The 23,599-nt window shown below is 43.8% G+C and overlaps 1 protein-coding gene and 1 long non-coding RNA gene across 4 annotated transcripts in view; one reads left to right on the top strand and one right to left on the bottom strand.

Annotated features, from left to right (window-relative positions):
• SNX7 (sorting nexin 7) overlaps positions 1 to 23,599 on the bottom strand; it is a 167,071-nt gene that overhangs the window by 62,212 nt on the left and 81,260 nt on the right. For all 3 annotated transcript variants that reach the window (XM_068239763.1, XM_068239764.1, XM_068239765.1), the window contains exons 5-7: positions 22,092 to 22,290; positions 18,856 to 19,055; positions 3,349 to 3,435 (exon numbers count right to left, since the gene is read on the bottom strand). In XM_068239763.1, coding sequence (XP_068095864.1) covers positions 3,349 to 3,435; positions 18,856 to 19,055; positions 22,092 to 22,290 — 486 coding nt within the window. The remainder of the gene's footprint in view (positions 1 to 3,348; positions 3,436 to 18,855; positions 19,056 to 22,091; positions 22,291 to 23,599) is intronic.
• Positions 20,234 to 23,599, top strand: part of LOC137521036 (uncharacterized) — a 49,460-nt gene continuing 46,094 nt past the window's right edge. Inside the window, exon 1 of the long non-coding RNA XR_011021998.1 lies at positions 20,234 to 20,338. This is a non-coding gene — a long non-coding RNA (uncharacterized lncRNA). The remainder of the gene's footprint in view (positions 20,339 to 23,599) is intronic.

Genomic DNA, 23,599 nt, shown 5'->3' with positions numbered 1-23,599 from the left:
TGATTAGATGTACCGACTTGTACTCTCTACACAGTTTGAAAAGAAATACTGTTTGAAAAGAAATACTAAAACTTTAAGACAACAGTTCCAAATATTTAACACACACCTCACAGGCTCTCATTACATTGCACATTAAGCAGTGTGTACAACTACCCTGTAACAAATATAACTCTCCAGAGGGGCTAGAATGAGAAAGCAAGCATGTGTTGCTATAAAAAGTGCTGTAAATAAATGAAATACAGATGACTACATTTAAAACTCTAGAATATAATATGAAATAATCCTACGTAATATAAGTCCATGGGCTGCGTCTGTGTCGGGCGAGGAGTGCACGTGTGGAGCCGCCGGCAGCCGCACAAGCACATTTTGGTGACCGTTGGCGTGCACGCAGATGCACGCGGATATGCTCGGGCACTCCTGATTTTATTGCCTGAAGAAGCGGGCTGCGACCCACAAAACGCATTGCAACTATGGAGTACTTATTAAAAAATTTTTGATGATAATATCTTACTGACTATTCAATGGGGAGGATTTTTATCTTTATAATATACATATCGTATGTTTTGTCATTTTAGCGCCTCTGTTCCTACCGCGTACAACTGTCTATGCAGACATTCAGCAACTGGTCTGCGCAATTCTGTCACCATAACTTATCTGTATGGTTTCTGGATGTAGGAGGAAACCAGAGTGTGCGGAGGAAAACCACTCAAACATGAGAACATACAAACTCCATCCATAGCCCACACTGGAATGGCACAAGACAAGAGTGCTATCCTTCTAAAATGAAGTATAAGTGTTGAGTTAGCATCTCCATCTGTAGAATTTGCTTAGACACATTTTCAAAAGACACACATTATGGATGAATGCTTATTTGAAGCTTCTTGTATGAATAAAGGTGAGTTTGATGTTTTTTGATCCTTTCCTGCCAAGTCTTCAGCTGCCCTGTGCGAGTAGTTAGCTTTAATCTAGGTTTGTTACTGGGCTCCTTTCTGTGTGTAATTCTTTCTTTTACTGGTTCATTAATTAGCTGCAGTACTGGCTCTCCAGATGTTGTCCACAGGCTTTACCCAGCATCCATCACTGCTTGACACAGACGTTCTTCTAATTGACCAGCAGGTGATGTTTGGAAGAATTATACAAGCTGAGATAACAACCTAACATAAGATGTGAAGCATCACAAAAATGTGTTTCTGGGTCTTTTTTATTTTTGATTCTCACCGCAAGGGAACATACGCACCACAAAGCAACGTGTGAATAACTCCTAAAGAAACAAAGCTGCCACCACTCATTATTAATAAGCTTACAGTATTATCTGCACTGACATTCTGCAGCTGAACAGATATTATATTCTCCCAGGGAAGAAATTGCTTCTATGTTATTATTTGCTTAAATGTCCTGATTATACAAAGCAAATGCTTACAAACATCTCATGTCCTTCCCACAGCAATTCCCTCCTTGGACTTAAAATAAATGAAGAAGTGAATGAAACCTATACTTCAAATGACCTTTATGCATATACAGTATAGTTATCTCTCTGCCCAGCGGGTGGCGCTCTATCCTTATAGTGAGATTGCCATCTGTTGTCATGTCGACAGACGGCAATCTCACTAGAGGGATCGAGAGCCTCCGAGGACCGGAAGAATAATGGCTGCCAGCGTCTGGATGCCCGGGAGGAGAGTTGCAAATGTTGCCATGCTGTGTCTCCATACCTCTTGGGGGCTACCCCAAGTCAGGATCGGGGTTACCTCTCTGAGCTGTGGATTTCCAGCCCGAGCCTGACTTGGGGTTACTGTGAAGGAGGTTAAATATCCGTAAAATATTTGTGCACTCTGTTAGCACGTATTGTGAAATTTGTATGACCCGCTTTACCTAACGCAGCTCGTACTACCCTGGCAATGTATGTGTTGCCTAGGTAACCTTCGCAACACATGTTACTGGTTGGAAGTACCAGTGAAGTTGCCGTACACTTCCTGCGCATCGCAATTTCACAGCCGTTTAGTGAATACATTTCTTTACCTCCAATGCTAGGTACACACCATTCAATTTTGGGGCATATTGACAGGTCAAAAAATATTAATTTCAACATATACGATTAACTACCGATTGATGAGGGAATTTTGTGCAGCAGTGATCGGAAAATCGATCCCATCATCGATCGGGAGCTGACTGGAAATGTCGGAAGTAATCATTTCGACCTGCCGATCTGCCATGAATGTCAGTGAGACGGAAAGAATTCTGAGTGCATGCAGGATTATGTGAATTTTGTATGCCAATGTGTGCAGCTTGAAAATGGATCAATCAAGTTTCACCAAGGAGATTGGTCAATTTGCAAACTGCATACATTTGCATACAAAATTTACATAATCCTGCATGAACTCTAAACTATTTGCATCTGTTTTACATTCTTAACCTCCCTGGCGGTACGCAGTTTCGGTGGTTGCGTCCGCGGGAGTAATTTTTTTGAATAAAACTTGTTGTAAACCTTGTAGCTAGCACTAGGCTAGCTATCTGTTTCCCCCAAGTCCCCCCCGAACCTCTCTGATCCCCCCGATCGCTGGAGCTTATATTTATCCAGCCGCGATCCCGGGGTCCGGGGGGGGGGGGGGGGGGGACGGGTGTGTGTGTGTGGTACGTATGACGGCGGCGATCGGGGGGATCGGAGCAGAGCGGAGGGACTTGGGGTACACAGGTAGCTAGCCTAGTGCTAGCTACAAGGTTTACAACAAGTTTTATTCAAAAAATTCCTTCTCGGGCCATGTAATCCTCTGCAGTGGCTACCCCGAGTGTAGGTCGGGGTTACCGCCAGGGATCACAAGTGGCGATAACTTTACTACTGGCAAAGTGAAACACTTGGCTTGCTATTAAAGAGGAACTCTAGTGAAAATAATGTAATTTAAAAAAGTGCTTCATTTTTACAATAATTATGTATAAATGATTTAGTCAGTGTTTGCCCATTGTACATTTTTTTTCCTCTCCCTGGCTTACATTCTGACATTTATCACATGGTGACATTTTTACTGCTGGCAGGTGAGGTCAGTGGAAGGAGATGCTGCTTGCTTTTTTCCCCAGTTGGAAACTGCTTTAAACAGCTGTTATTTCCCACAATCCAACAAGGCTCTCACAGTGTGACGTCAGAACCATGATCTGACATCACACTGTGGGAGGGGCTTCACCACAATATCAGCCATAAAGAGCCCCCTGATCATCAGTTTGCGAAAAGGAATAGATTTCTCATGTAAAAGGGGGTATCAGCTACTGATTGGGATGCAGTTCAATTCTTGGTTACGGTTTCCCTTTAAGTTCAGCAATTTATAATGTCTTAGAATGGGTAAGGAGGGAAGTACTCACAATCTCTCTGTCTGCCTTCTTATTGACCAGAGCATCAACTTTGGCATCCAGTTCAGCTTGGATTTGATCTCTTCTTCTCAGGACTCCCTAATATTTAAAAGTAGAAAAAAAGTAAGCAGCTTTAAACATAAAAAAAAAAAAAATTATACATACAGTACATAGTATGTAGACCCAGACTGGACCCGACTGAGCCTGTTACCGGAGCTGATTGATACCGGCAGACCGTGGGAGGACAACTAGGGACTCACATGTGCTTATGGGGCTGGAGTAATCCCTGGTTAAGTATTGATTTTTCATGTCATCAGCTCTGATTTACTTTAAAATGAAGTATTGCTAATATTTGGCTAGGAATAACAAGAATTCTGATTTTTCTTTTAATGTATATCATAGATTCTATGGAATGTAAACAATTGTGATTGGGGGAGATGAAACTTCATTTGGAGATCTGCAAATTATTTAAGTTCAGCACCCTTAAAAAATATCATTCAAATAAGATATTTTAACTTTATAACAGGGCAAAAGGCTTAGGTGAGGAGGAATCAAGTTGAGGACTGAGAGTGGGATAACTGGGGTAACAAAGAGTCCGCATTGTTAGGGGGATCTTTAACAAAAGGTTACCGTGTTAAAAGCACAGATTTGATTATTAGGTAATTGGAGACAGGAACCTTTAAGACGCTGCAAAAGAAAGATTTGATACTTGCCTCCGTTCAGCCATAATCAGCCCCGGTAACAGGCTAAGTCGCGTCAGTCGGGGTCTTCTGCGATTGCGCGGACCTACACTCCTTCTAGTTTTTAAGGAAGTATCATAACTTTATAAGGGACTCTAACTTTTTTCCCCTTCCAAACAAAGTAGGAAATACATTTTTTTTAGGTCAAATATGATTTACGTAGAGGAATGTGAGCCGTTCTAAAAGTGTACACATTTTTCGGCAAAATGAACATTTTAAAGGCCGAGATCAGTGCAAAACATTAATAGCCACTGTTTTGCTTGTTTTATTTTGCTGCCTGAAAGAGTTCATTTTTAGGCATAGAAGTGTCAGCTTCTGTCTTGTGGGTACCTTGTTGGGAAAATAGTAAACATTACTGATAAGCAAATTACAGCTAGTTTTCCTGGCAGAAACAATAGTTAATGTATTTTCATTTAGGGACACCTAATAGGCTGCCACTGAGCAAAGACAACAAAATATTCAATCTGCTTTGTAAATGTGTAAATCTATATATACAGGGGTCTCAAACTCGCGGCCCTCGATACAATATTTTGTGGCCCTCGCCGGCAAAAGCTTCCTTATAGTTTGCTTCAGTGCTCCCAAGCAATCCGCCGCATCCCCGCCGCTGAACGAGGGCTGCAGAGCCCCCAAATCGCCCGGGGGGCAATCCGCTGGCATTTCCTGGAAGGGGCAGAGCTTTCAGCTTCAGCTCTGCCCCTCCTGACGTCAATCGCCGCACGGATCGCCGCCTCTCTCTATGTGAAGGAAGAGTGAGAGGGGCGGGCAGAGGCGGCGATGCGCCGCGATTGTGAAATTCCTTATGCGGCCCAGCCTCATCCTGACTTTGCGTCCTGCGGCCCCCAGGTAAATGGAGTTTGAGACCCCTGATATATACTGTATAATAGGCTATGTGCCTCAACCTTCAAGCAAGAAGAAGTAGTGCCCTGCCCCCAGGGCCGGTCCAAACAAGAAGAAGTAGCGCCTTGCCCCCAGGGGCGGTCCTACACTTGCCGCCGAGCTGGAGGGGGTAGTGGGCAGGAAGGTGTTATTGGGCACAACGGCGTGGAGGGGGGGGGGGGTGGGGTCGGACCCCACCACCCCCACCTGGGTCCCCCATCTGTGCTCCCCCTCTAGCTTAAGTTCAGCAGCAGCCACCGCTATTCGTAAGAGGCAGCGGGGGGGGGGGGGGGGGGGGGGAATGACTCACCACTTCCGCGTTCCAGCGTGCGTTTCACTGTCGTCACTTCCTGCAATGCACTTACAATACAGAGGCAGCATTGCAGGAAGTGGAACACACGATGGAACGTGGAAGAGGTGAGTCATCCCCGCCCGCTGCCTCTTACTAATAGCATCGGCAGCTGCTGCTGAGCTTAAGCTAGACGGCGAGCGCAGATGGGGAACCAGGTGCCGCTGTGCACAATACCCCCTTCCTACCCGCTACCCTCTTATGTGGCGTATGCTACGCCGTGGGTCTGCTAGTATAAAATAAAACCATGGAATATCTAAAAAAAAAAAAAATAATAATTTTCAGGAGTAGAAAGATAAATACAATTGTTTATCTCGTCAGTTTATTTCCCCCCCGGGTTCACTGTAAAGGAATTCTGTAAAGAAACACTGTAGTGGGGTTAAAAATAGATGAAAATAAATATCTGCATCATGAGCAACTTCTAAAATTTCCCTTACCACTTGATCCCTGGAATAAGGCTCCAATGGGCCTCATTCCTGGCACAGGCCTGCTACACAAAACTCTGGCTTGTCAAGCAATCCAGAGATTGGAATATGAAGACAAGGGTGGGACCAGAAGGTGGGAGCAACACAGACCACATTTTTGGGGTCTATTGGGATCTTGTCTAGGGGAGTGAGTGATAAGGCTGTATGTTAGGCAGCCTCGTTCTTGCTTTACCTCCTTTAAACCCACTAGAAGGATTACTTAAATATAAATACCGTCCGGAGTCTTTGTCAAGAACACTCAAGTGCCCAATTATAGCACGAAAAGCGTACTGCAGCTGAAAAGAAAAGTCTCTTAGCACAGATAAGATTCACAACCACTGAATAGCAAAGCCTGCAATGCGTCCCATATTGTCCAGCATTGAAGTGTTGCAATGGTATTCAGCATGTTAACAATAAGACAGGACATTTCTTATTATTCAGTGTAATCTTTGGCAGTATTTCACTGATTATACATTTTGTTCATCAACCCAACTAAGGATAGCAAACACTAATACACTATCTCATAATGCGGCAAGCCAAAGGTGATAACAAACGAGCTGCAGATTTCTCGTTATTCATATTTCCAAGGTATTGCCAGTGAAGAGGAAATCTCTGGACCTCATGTGTTTTCTTTTCTATATTCATTCATACTGACACTAGAGTGAATTCACACCCTCATAGACAGTATAAAAAGGATACATCTTTGTCTCCTTTTCTGATCACCACCTGTGATGTCATTGGCAAAGTTTATATGGGGAGACAACTAGGAAAGTAAAATACCAGATTTTGGAGCATAAGTCACAATTCACCAAATCGCTAATCAAAGGAACAGTCCCCAGATGCTTTAAGAGGTCGACCATCATACCTGTCCCTAAGAAGCAGGGAGCCTCTGAGCTGAACAACTTTAAGCCGGTAGCCCTTACGTCCATCATAATGAAAACTCTGGAGCGAGCAGTTCTTTCCAACCTCAAGATCTCCACCCTGCCCTTTCTAGACTTATAGGGCAAACAGGTCCACTGACGATGCAATAAACATCTGCCTGGAGTTCATCTATGACCATCCGGACAGACCAGACACGTACGCCAGAATACTACTCCTGGACTTTAGCTTGGCGTTTAACACGATCTGTCCGCGCATCCTACAAGAAGAACTAGCCACACTTGGTGTGCACCCAAGCCTGCGCCTCTGGATCACAGACTTTCTCACCAACAGGACCCAATCTGTCAGGCTGGGTGAGATCCACTCACAAATTATGACCACGAACACAGGGGCCCCTCAGGGCTGTGTCTGGTCTCCACTGCTGTTTTCCCTCTACACAAACAATTGCAGATCCAAGGCAGATTCGGTCAAGGTCATTACGTTCGCTGACGACACCACCATTGTTGGTCTCGTCACCAAGGACAACATCCAGGAGTACTGTCAGCAGGTGGAGAGAATCTCTCACTGGTGCAAGGAGTACAAGCTAGTGCTCAACACCGCAAAAACTGTCGAGCTAATCGTTGGCTTCAGGAAATCCGCTCCCACCCCACCTCCAATTCACATTGATGGTACGGAAGTGGCCAGAATGCCTTGCGCCCGTCTCCTGGGCACTACCATCTCCAGTGATCTCAGCTGGAGGCCCAACATCACCGCCACCCAAAGGAAAGCCCAAAAGAGACTCTACCTCCTTCGTCAGCTGAGGAAGTTAGTCATGGCCCCAGAGATCTTTACCAGCTTCTACTCTGCCACCATTGAATCGATTCTCTGCTCTTCCATCCTGGTCTGGTACTCCGGCACCACCGCCAGCGACAGGCTCACACTTCAGAGGGTCATCAGGGCAGCGGAGAGGTCATTGGAAGACCTCTCCCTGCACTTGACCTCCTACACAAGAGAAGGCTAAGAGTGAGGGCGCTGAGGATCGCTAATGTTCCCTCTCACCCGGGCCACCGCCAATTCTGTCAGCTCTCACTGGGATGGAGGCTTCGGGCCTTCTCCACAAGGACTGCCAGACACAGTAAATCTTTCTTCCCCTCGGCCGTCAGCCTCCTTAATTCCCTTCACATACTCCCATCAGCAAAAAAAACTAATTGCTGACTGGCCATTCTATGACTTTTGGAACTGTTACGGGTAATGTGAACCGCTGGCCTAGTATGTAACGCAAATGTATTACAATAATGTAGATGTAACTTGTCCTCTGTGTATAGTGTTAAGTGTCAACTTTTCTGTTCTTGCTGTTCTATACTACCTATCGTTGTTCTTCCTGAGCTATTATGTACTGTGCCAAATCCAATTCCGGGCATGACCCAGTCATGCTTGGCGAAATAAAGAATTCCCGATTCCTGATTAAAAAGTAAAAACATGGACTTCTCCTTTGAAGATCACTTGAATTGCCTCTGGAGCGCGATCATTGAAATCTTAGCCCTGTTTGGGACCGGTTATCCATGCCAGGGACCCCTGCTCTATGGTATTAATGTTTGTATGCATTAAATTACGTTGTTATGCATTTGTCCTTTTAAGTTGAGCCCCCTCCCTTGATCTGTGGTTTGGGGCTATTTACCTATTAGGAGTTTGTGTGTGCGATTATCTTTTGGTTATGACTAAAGGCCCTTTTCCACTACCTGCGTTTTTGCCAAAAATGCAAAACGCATGTGTTTGCTGTTTCTTAAGCGCAGTATGTTTAAAATAAGAATCTTGGGTGGCCTTTTCCACTGCTGCGTTCCGATTCAAAAAAAAACGCAAACGCATGTCTATGCGATTATGATGCATTTTGCATTTTAAGGTAAAGTATAGGAACGCATGAAAAATGCATAGAAATGAGTTTTGCGTTTTGTATTGATTTAACCACTAGTATCCATTTTCAAAAATCAAGACAACACTTGCCAATCAGAAAAACGAAAACGCATAAAAAAGCACATCAAAATTGGTCCAAAACGCAAATGTGTGCACTTGCGTTTTGCAGTGGAAAACCAAAATTAGCTTACCTGGTAATGCTGTTTTTAATAACCCTCCAGGACAGGTGCTACATATGAGATGATATGCAATAAGCAGCACTAACCTTAGGGAGGGATTACAGCTTGAAGAACTTTCCTTCCAAAAGTTTGTTCTTCCGCTGATAGCAGATCCAGCCTGTAGTGTCTAATGAAGGTATTCGCCGTCTTCCAGGTTGCCGCTTTGCAGATGTCGGTTGTCGTAGCTCCAGCTCTGTAAGCCCAGGAAGTTGCAACTGACCTAGTTGAGTGTGCTGTTATTTCTTTTGGACAGGGAACTCCTTTAAGTCTATATGCTTCATTAATGCAGGCTTTAATCCATCTTGCTATAGAGGCTTTAGACATGCTCTTCCCTTTTGTTGCACCCGAAAAATTAACAAATAATGTTGTAGATTTCCTAAATTCCTTTACTCTATCCAAATAAAATAATAAACATCTTCTGACATCTAACTTATGCCATCTAATCTCTCTAGGATCAGTGGCATTTTTACAAAAGGATGGCAAAACGATTTCCTGTATCCTATTGGATAGGGTAGCGACCTTTGGCAAGAACTCACTTGCCGTCTTCAGGACTACTCTATCATGAAAAATGGAGCAAAATGGTTCAACCGAACTTAGAGCTTCCAGCTCGCTTATCCTCCTTGCTGAGGTAATAGCTACTAAAAAAATGGTCTTCATTGTTAAGAATCGTAATGGAATTTCGTTCAATGGTTCAAAATCATCACTCATCAAACTGTTTAAAACTAAAGTCAAATCCCAACTTGGATATGAATGTTTCATTACCGGCCGGGACCGTTCTACCGATTTCAAAAATCTGATAACTAAGGGTTCCAAGGCTAACCGCCTATTAAGAAAAACTGAAAGGGCTGCAACCTGCACTTTCAATGTACTCAATGCCATTTTCTTGTCAATTCCATCTTGCAAGAATTCTAGTACTGTAGCCAGTCTATTTGATTTCAGGCCTGATTCCTTTTTCCATTTACAAAAGGTCTTCCAATATTTTAGGTAGATTGCTCTTGTAACACTCTTCCTACTGTTTAATATCGTCTTTGTCACTCTGTCCGATAGCCCCCTTCTCTTTAGGATTTGCCCCTCAGAAACCACGCTGTCAGCTGAAGATTGGGAATCTGAATCCATTCGCCTTCTTTTCTGAGAAGGTTGTGTCTGTCTCTCAACTGGATCGGTTTGTCCACTAACATCGATTTTAACATGGGGAACCAGAGTCGTTTTGGCCAATTGGGTGCAATCAGTATCAGATACATTGCAGTTGATCTCAGCTTCTGCATTACTATTGATAATAGAGGGATTGGAGGGAATGCATAGGCGATCTGAAAGTCCCATGTCTGTGCCAACGCATCTACCCCCAAAGCTCCTCTTGGGTCTAATGAGAAAAATTGGTTGCAGTGTGTGTTCTCCCAATTGGCGAACAGATCTATCTGCGGATGGCCCCATCTTTGTGTCAATTCCTTGAATATATTTGGATTTAAACTTAGTTCTGAATTGGACAATTTTTCTCTGCTCAACAGATCCGCCATGGTATTTAGGGATCCCTTGAGGTGCACTGCTGAAATTGACTGAAGATTTTGCTCTCCCCAATCTAATATCTCCAGCACTAGTCTCAACAGCCGTTCTGACCTTGTTCCACCCTGCTTGTTCAGATACATGACAACTGTCATGTTGTCTGACCGGATCTGAATATGGTGGCCCCTTATCCTGTCTGTCGCTTGAATTAACGCTACCTTTACCGCCAGTAATTCTCGATAATTTGAAGACTGAACTATCACCTCCCTTGGCCAAGTCCCCTGTAAATAAATGCCTTCTATGTGAGCCCCCCAACCTGTGAGGCTGGCATCTGTTGTCAGGACCTTTGTTACTGGACACCTCCACAAGCGACCCTGTATTAGATTGGGCTCCTGAACCCACCAATCCAAAGATTGCTTTATATTTTCTGGTATGCATAGGGTCTGATCTAGGACTGACTGATCTCCTTTCCAATTCTACAGCAGCCATAGCTGTAGCGGTCTTATATGTTTTAGTGCCCAATATACTGCCGGGGCTGTGGAGGTTAAAAACCCCAACAGTCTCATGACTTGTCTGGTTGTCGTGGTTGCTTCGTTCTGACACTGCCGCACCACTGTCTGGAGCTTTAATGTCTTGTCCCCAGGAAGGAACAATCTCTGGGTCACCGAGTTTACCGTGAATCCCAGAAATTGAATTTCTTGTGTTGGAACCAGGAATGATTTTTGAAAATTTACTAAACACCCTGTCTGTTCCAAAAGTTGTATCATCATATTCTTGTGCCTCTCTAGATCCTGTATACTGTCGGCTACTACCAATAAATCGTCTAGATAAGGGATTATAAGAATTCCTTTCAGATGTAGAGCTCCCACAATCTCTGCCATCACCTTTGTGAAAATTCTGGGAGCTGAAGAGATTCCGAACGGAAGACAGCAGAATTGAAAATGTTCTGGACCTGAAACTGTCATTACACTGAAACGAAGGAAAGCTTGAGACTCTTTCCTTATTGGGATATGCCAGTAAGCATCTGTTAGATCTATATTGATCATAAAACAATCTGGGGACAGAAGGTTTCGCATTGTAAATACAGTTTCCATTCGAAATCTCTCGTACCTTATATAAGGATTCAGGGGTTTGAGGTTCAATATCAGCCGATACTTCGCCGTGGGTTTCTTTACTAGGAATATTCTTGAATAAAATCCCTGTTTCTCCTGAGCAGGTGGAACTCTGCATACTACATCTCGTGCTAGCATGTCCTTTACTATTTCTTGCATGGCCTCCTTTTCCTCTGGAACTTTTGGGGGTGAAGTCACTATAAATCGTTTGGGAGGATTTCTTGAAAATTGAATCTTGTATCCATTCTCTATTAGGTCTAAAATGAACTTGTTTCTTGTCATTTCTTTCCAACCTAATAGGAACTTCTTTAACCTTCCCCCCACCTTGTTGGCGTCATGGTTTACTCTTTCTTTCCGTTGATGTAAACAACGGACTTCTTTTGGTGAATCCCCTATTACCTGTCCAGGGTTTACGTTTCTGCTGTTCTCTCCCCTGCGTCTGCCTCTTCCGAAAAAAAGGTTTCTTTTTTGTTTCAAACTTCCTCTTTTTCGGAAAAGTTGCTTTTTTACTAGCTGTACGCTCTAACACTTCCTGGAGCTGTGGGCCGAACAGTAAATCACCTGAAAAGGGAAGAGCACAAGCTCTAGATTTTGATGCTTGACTGCCATCCCATGTTTTTATCCATAAATTTCTGCGAGCACTATTTATCAGTGCGGTAGATTTAGCTGTAATCCTTAGAGATTCTGAAGCTGCATCAATGACGTAGTCATTACCTCCCTCTACTACCTCAACAGCTTCTAAAATATCTTTTTTAGGGGCATCCTCATTAATCAATTTTTTTATTCTTTCCAACCATACTGACATTGTGCGAGATACACAGGTAGTTGCAGCGGCTGGTTTAAAGTTGGTCGCAGTAGCTGACCATGCTTTTTTGAGAGAAAACTCAATCTTTTTATCCCCCGGATCCTTAAGCCGACCTTAATCCTCAAAAGCCAACTCGTTATCTTTATCTACTTGGCTAAAGGCGGCATCAAGTTTGGGGCATGACTCCCATAATTTAGCGTCCTCCTCTGAGAAAGGAAACCGCCTTTTAAAACCTCTTGAGATAAATAATCTTTTATCCGGGTCCTTCCATTGTAACATAATCAAATTCTTCATTGCACTATGAAATGGAAAACAGAGTTGCTCTGAGGGTTCCATACCCGTGTATAACTTATCATGTAAAGACTTTTCAGATGTCTTCTTTTGAGGAATGTCAAGAGTTGAATAAATTGCCTTAAGTAACTCTTCTGTTTCCTCAGAAGCAAACTTAAATTTGGATGATTTAAAAGCGTCTTCCGCTTCCTCCTGTTCTGACAGTTCTTCTGAGGACCTGGAGTCCAGGTCACCCGTTTCCTGGTGACTATCCTGCTCCTCTTCAGAAGAATAAATTATTCTAGGTGACTTTCCTAAAGCCTTTCTAGGTTTGACTGAGTGATCCGACTGTTGTCCTTGTGCTGAGGTAGTCGGTAGACTTTCTCTGAAGGCCTTAAAGGTCTCCACCATCTCTTGACGCATAGTGAACATGAAGTCTTTACATGAAGCAGTATTATCCTCATTAATAATGCTTGATATACACTTTTGACAGGAAGCTTTTGGCCAGTGCAGTTGTAAGGGTTTATTACACAATATGCAACTCCTGGGCCTATCAGAGCTATCAGACTCCATAGCTCCCTAAAAACATACAAATAACATAATCAATATGTCATAATGATACTCTTTTCATACCAATTAATATGCAAACAGGTATTGGTAATCTTAAGCAAACTAGGTATAGTATGATTCCACCTATTAGTGAAATACTATTAAACTATACACTTTTTTTTTTTTTTTTTCAGGAATCATTGCAAAAACGCATAGACCCTGTGTAAAACAAAATTGTTACTTAAAGAAATTGCTGTTAATAATAGTGACAAACTTTCGTATCCACCATAAAATCAGCTTTGCTCAGAATGCCATATATAATAAATTATAGCGCAAACCAACGAGATAATCATGCTATAGGATATGCAGACCTCGTTGATACCATGTGGCCTACGTCAATCATCATAAAACATTAGACTGTAGCCACTATTATGTATTCAGACCTCACTGATCAGACTGCGGCCTTAGTGAATTACTACATCACCACCATTCAGCAGACCTCCTGGATCAGTATGCGGCCAAAACAGATTTCAGACGTTCGCAGATCAGACGGGCGACTGTCCTCCGACACTGCCCCACTTACCTGATCTGCCGTCTTCTGCTTTGCGTCCATCTCCTTCACCATCTCCAACGCGTGTGAAGGTTTGAACGCCGCGGCATCTAATCAGGCGCTCGAACCGGAACTGGAAATGACGTCACCGGACGTGACGTCATACTCAGGGCGGAAGTACTGTACGGAGAGCGCCAATGCCCTAGCCTCCGCTTGGACCTGCTGCCCCGCACTCCGCTTCCTCCAAGAGACCACCATTACGCCTCCGCTTGGTACTGTCCCTTCCGTCGCGCGTATGGCCTCCACCTTAGCTGCCTCCAATGCCGCTCCTCTGGATACCGCTGCACCTGCTGGTTTTCGCCAAAGGAATCCACCAGCCTGTGGATAAAGGTAACCTCCAGAACCCCACCAGGATAAGGCTACCCAAACTAGTTCTCCATGGCCTCAGCACTGCCTGGCTGCTGACCACTCCACTAGCTAGAGAGCTAGGTGTTCCCCGGAACAGGAAACACAAAGAACTGGCAGGTAGAGGCTAGAGGTGGAAGTTATAGAGGGCTAGTTTGATGTGTTTCCTGTTGGGGGCGGGCCCATATCTCATATGTAGCACCTGTCCTGGAGGGTTATTTGAAAAAAAGACCCTAAGGGCTGATCCTATGCCTGTAACGTGAGCATTTCCTGTGTGATGCCGCAATAAAGTTTACATTTTAGGCTATAGGCTTTGAAACAGAGATATATATACTTCAGACACTGTCTTGTATTGACCTGAGGAAGCGGGCAGGTCCCCTGAAACGAGTTGTCTTTTAATTGGCGTCTAACAATAAAAATCTTAATCTCTTGGCACGAGGTCAGACTGTTCCTATTACTTACCTCCACTCATTACATATTGTATCACAAGTGGGGTGCCTCCTCCCATCTTGCATTTTGGGCTATTAATGCATTTCGGATGTTTTGTGGACTTCTTGCTACTTGTGTTGTAGAAGATGACAGAGGTATATATAGACGACGTCTTCCTCGTCTGGAGGGGACCACGAAACAATTTGGTGACATTTTTGGAGGATTTAAATCTCAACTCCAGAAATTTAAGGGTAACATACAGTATAGAAAATGATAAGTTGTCCTTTTTGGACGGGATGATAATGAAAAGAAGAGGTAGACTTGAGACAACCATTTTCAGGAAAGAGACAGCAGGAAACACATATCTTCATGCCTCAAGCTTTCACCCAAGGAGTCAGAAATGGGGTATACCTTATGGTCAGCTCGTGAGAATACGTCGGAATTGTTCGGAAGAGGAAGAATTCGGGATAGAAGTAGAGAAAATGTGTGAACGTTTCAAAAAACGCGGGTATCCTGAACAGGTACTAAACGATGCCAGAGAGCGGGTCGGTACAATCGATCGTGACGGCGTTCTGAGAAAGAAAAACAAAACTAAGAATTTAGGGCAGGGGAAGGTGAGATTCATAACTACATATGGGTCTCACTGGCCCCAGCTCAGGAAGGTGTTGGAAAAACACTGGAATATCCTGAGTTTGGATCCTGATCTTTCCAAAATCGTAGGCCCTTACCCGCTTATGACCCCAAGAAGGGCCCCAAATCTTAAAGACGCTTTGGTGAGGGCTGAGGTGCATTCCAAAAACATAGACCCAAACTGGGGGAGAGGGTTTTTGGGCCCCATTCCAGTTGGGATGTTCCCATGTGGGTCTTGTAAGTACCGTATATACTCGCATACAAGCCGAATTTTTGACCCCCAAAATGGGGGTCAAAAGTTGGGGGGTCGGCTTGTATGCGAGTCTTCCCTGGTGGTCTAGTGGTGGGTGGGTGGGTGGGTGGTGCGTGGTCCGCGCCCCGCTCCCCCCTCCCCGCTCCCCCCCGGCCGCCGCTGCTGCTAATACCTGTTTAGGCAGCGGCCGCTTCCTAATCCGCGTTCCTCTTCTTAAGTGTCTTCTCAGAGTATCACAGCAGCGCCGGGCGCGCTGCTGCTGTGACGATGCAGGGGGCAGGAAAGAGCGGTTCCCTTGGCAACGGCGATACAGATCGCCGCTATAGGGAGCCGCGCTCTTTCCTGCACTCTACATCGTCACAGCAGCAGCGCCAGGCGCGCTGCTGTGATACTCTGAGAAGAAACTTAAGAAGAGGAACGCGGATTAGGAAGCGGCCGCTTCCTAAACAGGTAATAGCAGCAGCGGGGAGCGGGGAGCGGGGGGGCGGAGCACTACCTACCTATGCTGGGCACTAAACTGGGCACTATACTGGCTAAACTGGGCACTATACTGGCTAAACTGGGCACTATACTAGCTAAACTGGGCACTATACTAGCTAAACTGGGCACTATACTGGCTAAACTGGGCACTATACTGGCTAAACTGGGCACTATACTAGCTAAACTGGGCACTATACTGGCTAAACTGGGCACTTTACTAGCTAAACTGGGCACTATACTGGCTAAACTGGGCACTTTACTAGCTAAACTGGGCACTATACTAGCTAAACTGGGCACTATACTAGCTAAACTGGGCACTATACTGGCTAAACTGGGCACTATACTGGCTAAACTGGGCACTATACTAGCTAAACTGGGCACTATACTGGCTAAACTTGGCACTATACTAACTAAACTGGGCACTATACTGGCTGAACTTGGCACTATACTAACTAAACTGGGCACTTTACTAGCCATACTGGGGCACTATACTAGCTAAACTGGGCACTATACTAGCTAAACTGAGGCACTACCTACCCATACTGGGCGCTATACTGGCTATACTGGGCACTATACTGGCAATACTGGGCACTTTACTAGCTATACTGGACACTACCTACCTATACTGGGCACTATACTAGCTATACTGGGACACACTGGGGGGCTGCACCAATCCAGCATTTCCTACCCCCGGCTTATATGGGGGTCAATCATTTTTCCCTGTTTTTTCAGGGAAAAGTTGGGGGGTCGGCTTATATGCGGGTCGGCTTATATGCGAGTATATACGGTATTGCAAATTAGTGGATAAAACAAATGAGTTTGAAAATTCGAAAGGCAATAAAAAATATGACATCAGGAGCTTTGTGAAATGTAACTCTGAGGGTGTGATATATATGATTACTTGCCCTTGCGGACTGAAGTATATAGGGAAAACAAAGAGAAAGATTAAAGAAAGAATTGGGGAACATGTAGGAAACATTGCTGCTGCGGATGAAAAAAGCCCGTTGGGTACACATTTCGCGGTATTTCATGATAGCAATCCAGATTGTTTGAGGTACAAATGTATTATTAAACCAAAAAGGAGCACACGGGGAGGAGACTTTGAAAAATTACTATACCAGATAGAGAATAGATGGATTTACACTTTGGGAACTTTAATCCCACGAGGACTCAATTCTGAGTTGAATTTGGTCCATTTCTTGAAAGAATATGGGTAAAATTAGTAGTTTTTGTTGTTAGGAGTGTATGTATTCATCTCCCCCTCTATGAATAGGTGGGATTTGATTAGGTGTGACTATTGCTGAGAACTAATCTGGATTGCAGGGATGCTGCGAAATGTATCAATATTGGTGCTGAGGATGCTTGAATTAAGAACTAGGAAATAGGTGTCATGGATGTTGTGCAGATTGGTTGTATGTATCCCTGGAATAGGCGTGATGAGAAGATCCCTATGGAAGATGTAGATGAAAATGCATGAAGCTGCCTGCAGAAGTGCAGGCCGCTTGGAGGCTAATGGTGGCAAATGGGACAGAAAACGGGGAAAAGGGATAGATATGAGTATAAAAATGAATTACATATTTAACAACTAAAACATTTATAATCACCATGAAGAAAATAAAAACAACAAAGTGGCACCGGATTATTAAACTTTATACAGCACGAACTCTGAGACTCTATTGTTTCTATGACATGTAGCCACGTTCCTGGATAGTACTATCTATAACATCAGAAGATGGATCTGTGGAGCAAAGTCACATTAAGGATATAGAGCGCAGAATCAGAAATGACTCAGAGGAAGGCGTGGAAGGAAGACAGTTTTTGTTTTAAATAGAAGAGGGTGTTCCCGTTATGACCCAGTCACAGCGTCATCACACTGACGAAGCTCACGTTGGTGGGCGTAACGCGTATGTGGGCGTGGCCAATACGCTGGTGATGGAGGGCTGCTCCAGGCGTCTGCACGAAGGGGATGCATGACGGGGTACAAGCCGGCTAAACATCATACACACACAGGTACCTGTATACTGCGGGACGCCGCAGTCAGAAGCCTTGACGACCATCAACTGAGGCAGCGAGAAGGTAATACCTTTATGCTGAGGGAAACACTAGAGGCCATACAGCCGTGTGGAGAGCCAGAGGGCTTATGATGGTATGGTGTGTCGAGGGAAGCCTATGATTAACTCCATAAGGAAGCGTTGAAAGATATGTGATTTGCAGAGGTTGGGCGCAGTTGCTGAAGACATACTCTGAACTGTGACAAAGTGCTGCATGAGGAATCATTACATTGTATATTCCGGAGTGAATACAGATAGGCGGACGTGCCTTGGCGGAACTGTTGTCATGCAATTACCTCCATTTGTTTAGCCAGTAGGGATTGGAAAATTCTATGGTTGATGAATGAAGGTTGGATGTGTATGGTGTGACCAGGAGCGCTCCTGTTAGTCCAGCGTTGGGATGGGAGTTTTAAGGGGTGGGGGTCTGAGGGAAAGTATTGTTGTGTATAATCACCTTTGATATAATAAAGATTTATATAGTAAGTGAGTGGCGGTCCATTAGTGCATATGATGATAAGAGGTATATAAATACACAATACTAATAGGGCTTGATTCACTAAACCATGTTAACTCATATCACGGCCGCGCTAGCGTTTTCGTGCGCAATCACGAATTTTCACGCGCAATCGCTAATTTTTGCACAAGAAAATGCGTGTGAAAACGTTAGCGTGGCCGTGATATGGGTTATCATGGTTTAGTGAATCAAGCCCATAGTGTGGCCAGTTTGACTGCATATAGCCATACAGCTCTGTTTGTTAAATATGCCCAACCATGCCGAATACATTATAATTGAGCAAAATGTGACAATCCAATATAAGGATAATATACAAACATGGTTAGCTAGATATATAGGCCACTGCTTATGTGCTTATTAATGAATCTGGGAATGATAATTTATGATGACAAGTCATGCAGTAGCTACAAGCATTAGAAAAACTGGGCAACTCTGAGAGCAGAAGTGGTTTTAAGACCTTTATGGTACAGACCTAAGCTGACAATCATGTTACCACCATTGATTTAACGTAATCCCCTGTGCAACATGAAATGCTCATAATATAGCAGTACTTACAGACAGAGTTTCACTGTATAGGACATATTCATGAATAATTGGAATCAGATCACTTGAGAGCTTAGCATTCAAGGCTTCTGTGATCTTACAGCACTTGTCTATGCAATTTGCAACTCCTCTCAGGGGGTCTACCAGCTCCTCTTCAGATGCAGACCACAGAGTGTGAATAGGACCGTATTCTTTCAACTCTTCATAATAATCTGCATGAAAACACAACAGGAGAGGAAGCAAGGAAGAGTGACTGAGCTGAAAATATTCAAGAAAACAAAGACCAAACTATTTTTAACGTTATACATAACCTATTATATTCAGTACTAGGAATGATTTCTTATACAAAATAATAAAATCTGAGGGCAGTTGTGCCCTCTGCGCCTGTGTCAGTCTGTTCGCTTAGTGCAGGTGCGGCATGCAGGTCCTGGGGTTGCCGTGGATACTGATTGGCTGCCCAGGCAGATAGGTGGGGCAGTCTAAGGAGAGCAGACTATGTGCGTGGGGGGGGGGGGGGGGGGGGGGGTTAGCAGACAACTAAGCGGCCGTGAGTTCTAGCACCCATTGTTGTAATGGGCTTACTGTTTAGTACATTTATAATCCAGTAGATATATATATATGAATATATAATGGTTACCACGGGAGGCAAGCAAATTAACTTTTCAAACGCAGGCAGCCCCGAGGTTGTGGGCAGAACTTAAAAAAAAACAAGTTTTCTTAAAACAATGTGGACATTTTGAATGCACAGCTGTTGATGAATTTAAACAAAACATCAACATATAATTGGAGCATTTACTTGCTATCATTGTGATACTCTAGAGCAGTGGTCCTCAAACTAAGGCCCGCTGGCCGAATGTGGCCCCCTGAGGCTTTTTTACCGCCCCCTGAGGCTTTTTTACAGCCCCCCCCCCCCCCCCCCAACTGACAAAATGTATAACTAATAGATACAGACTGCTGCATCTTTAAATATTGGCAGCCCACATATAGAATAGCAGTGCTGTTAACACCCTTTCACATGAAAGCCAGAAAGAAGTCATTCACTGGCTTCCAATCATTCACTGTTGTCCAAGTGGATGGCATGTTGTCACCTGGGTATGCTTCTTAGTCTGGCCTGCAAAGACTTCTTCGGATTGTACTGCAGGCTTTTGCAGGACATTTGGTGACATTATGGCTCACATATGACTTGCTATGTTAGGATCACAATACCTGCACTTGCTGTGTTGGTGACATAATAATTGCACTTGCTGAGTTGGGGGCATACTATCTGCACATGTTAAAATGGTCTGGTTAAATGGGAGACATTAGAGATGCACATGTTAATAGAATCTGTCTACAATACCTAGGTACAATGTAATGTTTTTCTACATTATTTTATGTATACGCCAGCCCCCAGCAGTCTGAAGTATGCCCGGCCCTTGAACGAAAAAGTTTGGAAACCCCTTGTCTAGAGTCTAGATGGAAGGAAGTGGACAATTAGCCTAAGAAACACATTGCTGTAAGTTAATACATTTTTCTTGACCATGGAGTAATTACTACTTGTCTTCAATTTAAATCAAGTTCTTTGTTTAGTTTTTCTACACACAAAGAAAAAAGAAACATCCAGCACATAGCTAGCAATGAGACTGAAGGATCTATAGATCGGACAGTACTGAAGTCTTGTGATACATTAAAGTCACAGGAGCGGTGGTCAAGATAAACAAAATAGAAAACAAAAAACGTCTAGCCCATTGGCAATTCAAGTTCTCATCCCATGGAGAAGCCCCTGGTTATACCAGATAGCATCCATACAACAGAAAAAAAGGTGTGTGTTATTCCAGATAGCCACAGATTGAATGGATGAGTTTGAGAAGACAGGGGGCGTCATAAGCCTTCTACCCGACCTCCACTCTGTGAACGCGGCCGCCTAGCCAGATGAGGAATGGCCACCAACACAACAAAGAATATCGGCATCAGATAACAAAACTAAATAAAATAACAACTAAACATAACAACAAAGTAGCATATAGACAGCTAATAGCCACAAAACAATGCACATAGGCTTTATAGTATTACGCTGTCACGTGTGCAATGGTGGCGGAGCTACAGCTTGGTTTGTATGATAATAGAAGAAAGGATGGTCCGCACTGGTCCAAACGAGACTACTTTATGCTTGACATATACAGAAATCGATATTCATCACACAGCTGTCATGTTTTGGACTCACTAGTCCTTAATCATAGCTGGTTAACAATGGCATTTAAATATAAAGGTCTGAGGAAGGGGTGCCACCCACCAACAAGCCCACAAGGGGGTGGAGACAGAGCATTTTATCAAAAAAATGTAGGGATGGTCTGAAAGATTATAAAACATCACTATGATTTCTGGCAACCCCACAATCCAGACACTTTTTACACAATGCAAACACAATTGTATAAAAATACATACAGTAGGTAAGACAATACAGTGTAAAAACGTTTTTACACTGTATCGTCTTACCTATGTATTTATACGATTGTGTTGTATTGTGTAAGAAGTGTCTGGATTGCGTGGTTGCCAGCAATCATAGTGATGTTTTATAATCTTTTGCACCCTCCCTTCACTTTTTTGATAGAATGTTCTGTCAGTGGGCGGCACCCCAACCTCAGACCTATATAGGCATTTTAAATGTCACTGTTAACCAGCTATGATTAAGGACTAGAGGGTCCGGAATATGCCAGCTGTGTGATGTATTTGGTTTCTGGATATGTCCAGCAATAAAGTAGTCTCGTTCGGATCAGTGTGGCCCATCCATTCTTCTGTTGTTGTTGTCAAGGTTTTGCAAACCCGGTCGAGCACGTTTTAGGGACTGTGTGGGGTGAAGCGGTATCCACGCATTTTTTGTACATGGTTTGTATGGTGATGCTATGTGTTGGGGGCGAGGCATAGACCTGCATTTTCATGCAATGGAAGTCTCTGCTGCAGGAAGTGTTCGCTGAAGGGGCTCTTAAACAGGTACTATAATAATAATTTTCTTGATATCACCTAATATGGTAGTTAATACACACAAAATAAAAATTCTGCTACTGAATGTGTACACAGAACTCAGAATATGTTTTGCCTGGGGTTGTCTTTTATTCCTAACAGTGTGGCAGAGATGTTTTGATGAAGACCTTTAGAAAGATCAAACAGTCCACACACTGTGGGTATAACAGTTTGACTGGAGATCAGCAGAGTCACCATCACACATAAAAAAAGACATAAGCATTCAGAAATCAATCAGCGCTGAATACCTTTCTCTTCTTTATAAATCCTTTGTGATACTTTATCTAACACATTTATTTTCTGGCTGAAAGCGTCCACATATTCCCCTAACTCCGTAAATTCATCCGGGCGATTCTTAACTCCCCTCACAGAAGATGCCACAGCCTTGAGCGTCTGGCCCATTCTGCTGAGGAGTCCAGGACCTTGCTTCTTGTGAGACGTCAGCTCCTAAAAAAAGAAGACCAATTTAGCGGTGTTGTTTCCTGGCTACAAAGCCTTTAATCATACCGTAGGCTTGAGGACAAGACTTCGAAAGAAAATATACTCTGCAGATACACTGAAAAACACAACAAAGTTGCATAAAACTAGTGAAAGTAGATTAGTTCTCCAAAAGGTCAGCACCAGCAAAACTCATACTTTAGTTATAAGTAGAATATGGAGGTCGAGTTACTCACTAGCTTCTTGCTTCTCTATTGCACAGTCTAGGCCAATAAAAGAGATTTAAAAGAAATCTGTACTGGGAGACACAGAGGCTGTCTTCAATGACCTACTTTTAAAATAGCTACTTGTCTGGCTGCCATGCTTATTTTTTTGTTGGCTTAACTACTTGAGTCTCTGATTTGGAACAACCACACAGGCAGTAAAGTCACACCAGATTTAAAATATCTCGTTGCGCATACTTGTTCTAGGCCAGTGATACAGGAAGTACAAACAGCCAGGCAAGCAGCGCCTTCAAAGACAATCAGTCTCCATGTTTCTCTTGGTTCTTGGCTTCCCTTTACATTTTAGTCTGATGGACTTTTTATAAACTCTGATATTATCAGGCAGTTAATTAATGGGTAACAATATGAATGCCCCCTCGTTCAGCTAGACGTTTATATTTAGCACAAAAGAAATAATGTAAATATAAAGGTGCCCATACATCAGATGATGTATGGGCAGATCAACCAAGAGACAGATCTCTCACTGATCGAAGAGATATCTGTTGCCTGCCCATACACCATAGGCCGATCCCTGATCGATTTCAGCATGAAATATCTTGGGAATCAGCCTTGTGACACCTAGACACCTTCTGGCTTGAAGGAGGAAGTGCACCATAGCAAGGCTTGCAACGCGACCAATCGGTCGCTTCCCTTGCAAGCCCTTTGAAAAGCAGGGCGGCCGAGCGGCATTAGGGGTAATTAACCCCGCCGCATCTAGCCGCTCAGCTGCGGCAATTAAAGCTTATTTGAATCACGAGTAACCACAGTGGTTACTCGTGATTTACTCGTGGTGAGCATCCCTAGTGACACCGCATCCTCCACCCCCCCGGCGTTGTCCTCCCTAATGTAAAATGTGTCCCCCTCCTGTGCCTATACTTTATTTGTGCGTGTCTGATGCAGGCTCAGCCATCATACATGCGCTACACGTGAATACAGGATTATAAGTGGGTGCATGTGACCTTAGGAGTTTCTCCACTGTTGCCCACTGTTCCAGTAGTGGGACTTTCTGAACATATTCAGATCCCACCGCTGCCCAGGACACTTTTCTTCTTTGT

Source organism: Hyperolius riggenbachi, chromosome 6, assembly GCF_040937935.1.
Source record: "Hyperolius riggenbachi isolate aHypRig1 chromosome 6, aHypRig1.pri, whole genome shotgun sequence".
Classification (NCBI taxonomy): domain Eukaryota; kingdom Metazoa; phylum Chordata; class Amphibia; order Anura; family Hyperoliidae; genus Hyperolius; species Hyperolius riggenbachi.
This window is presented reverse-complemented; position numbering and strand designations above follow the sequence as displayed.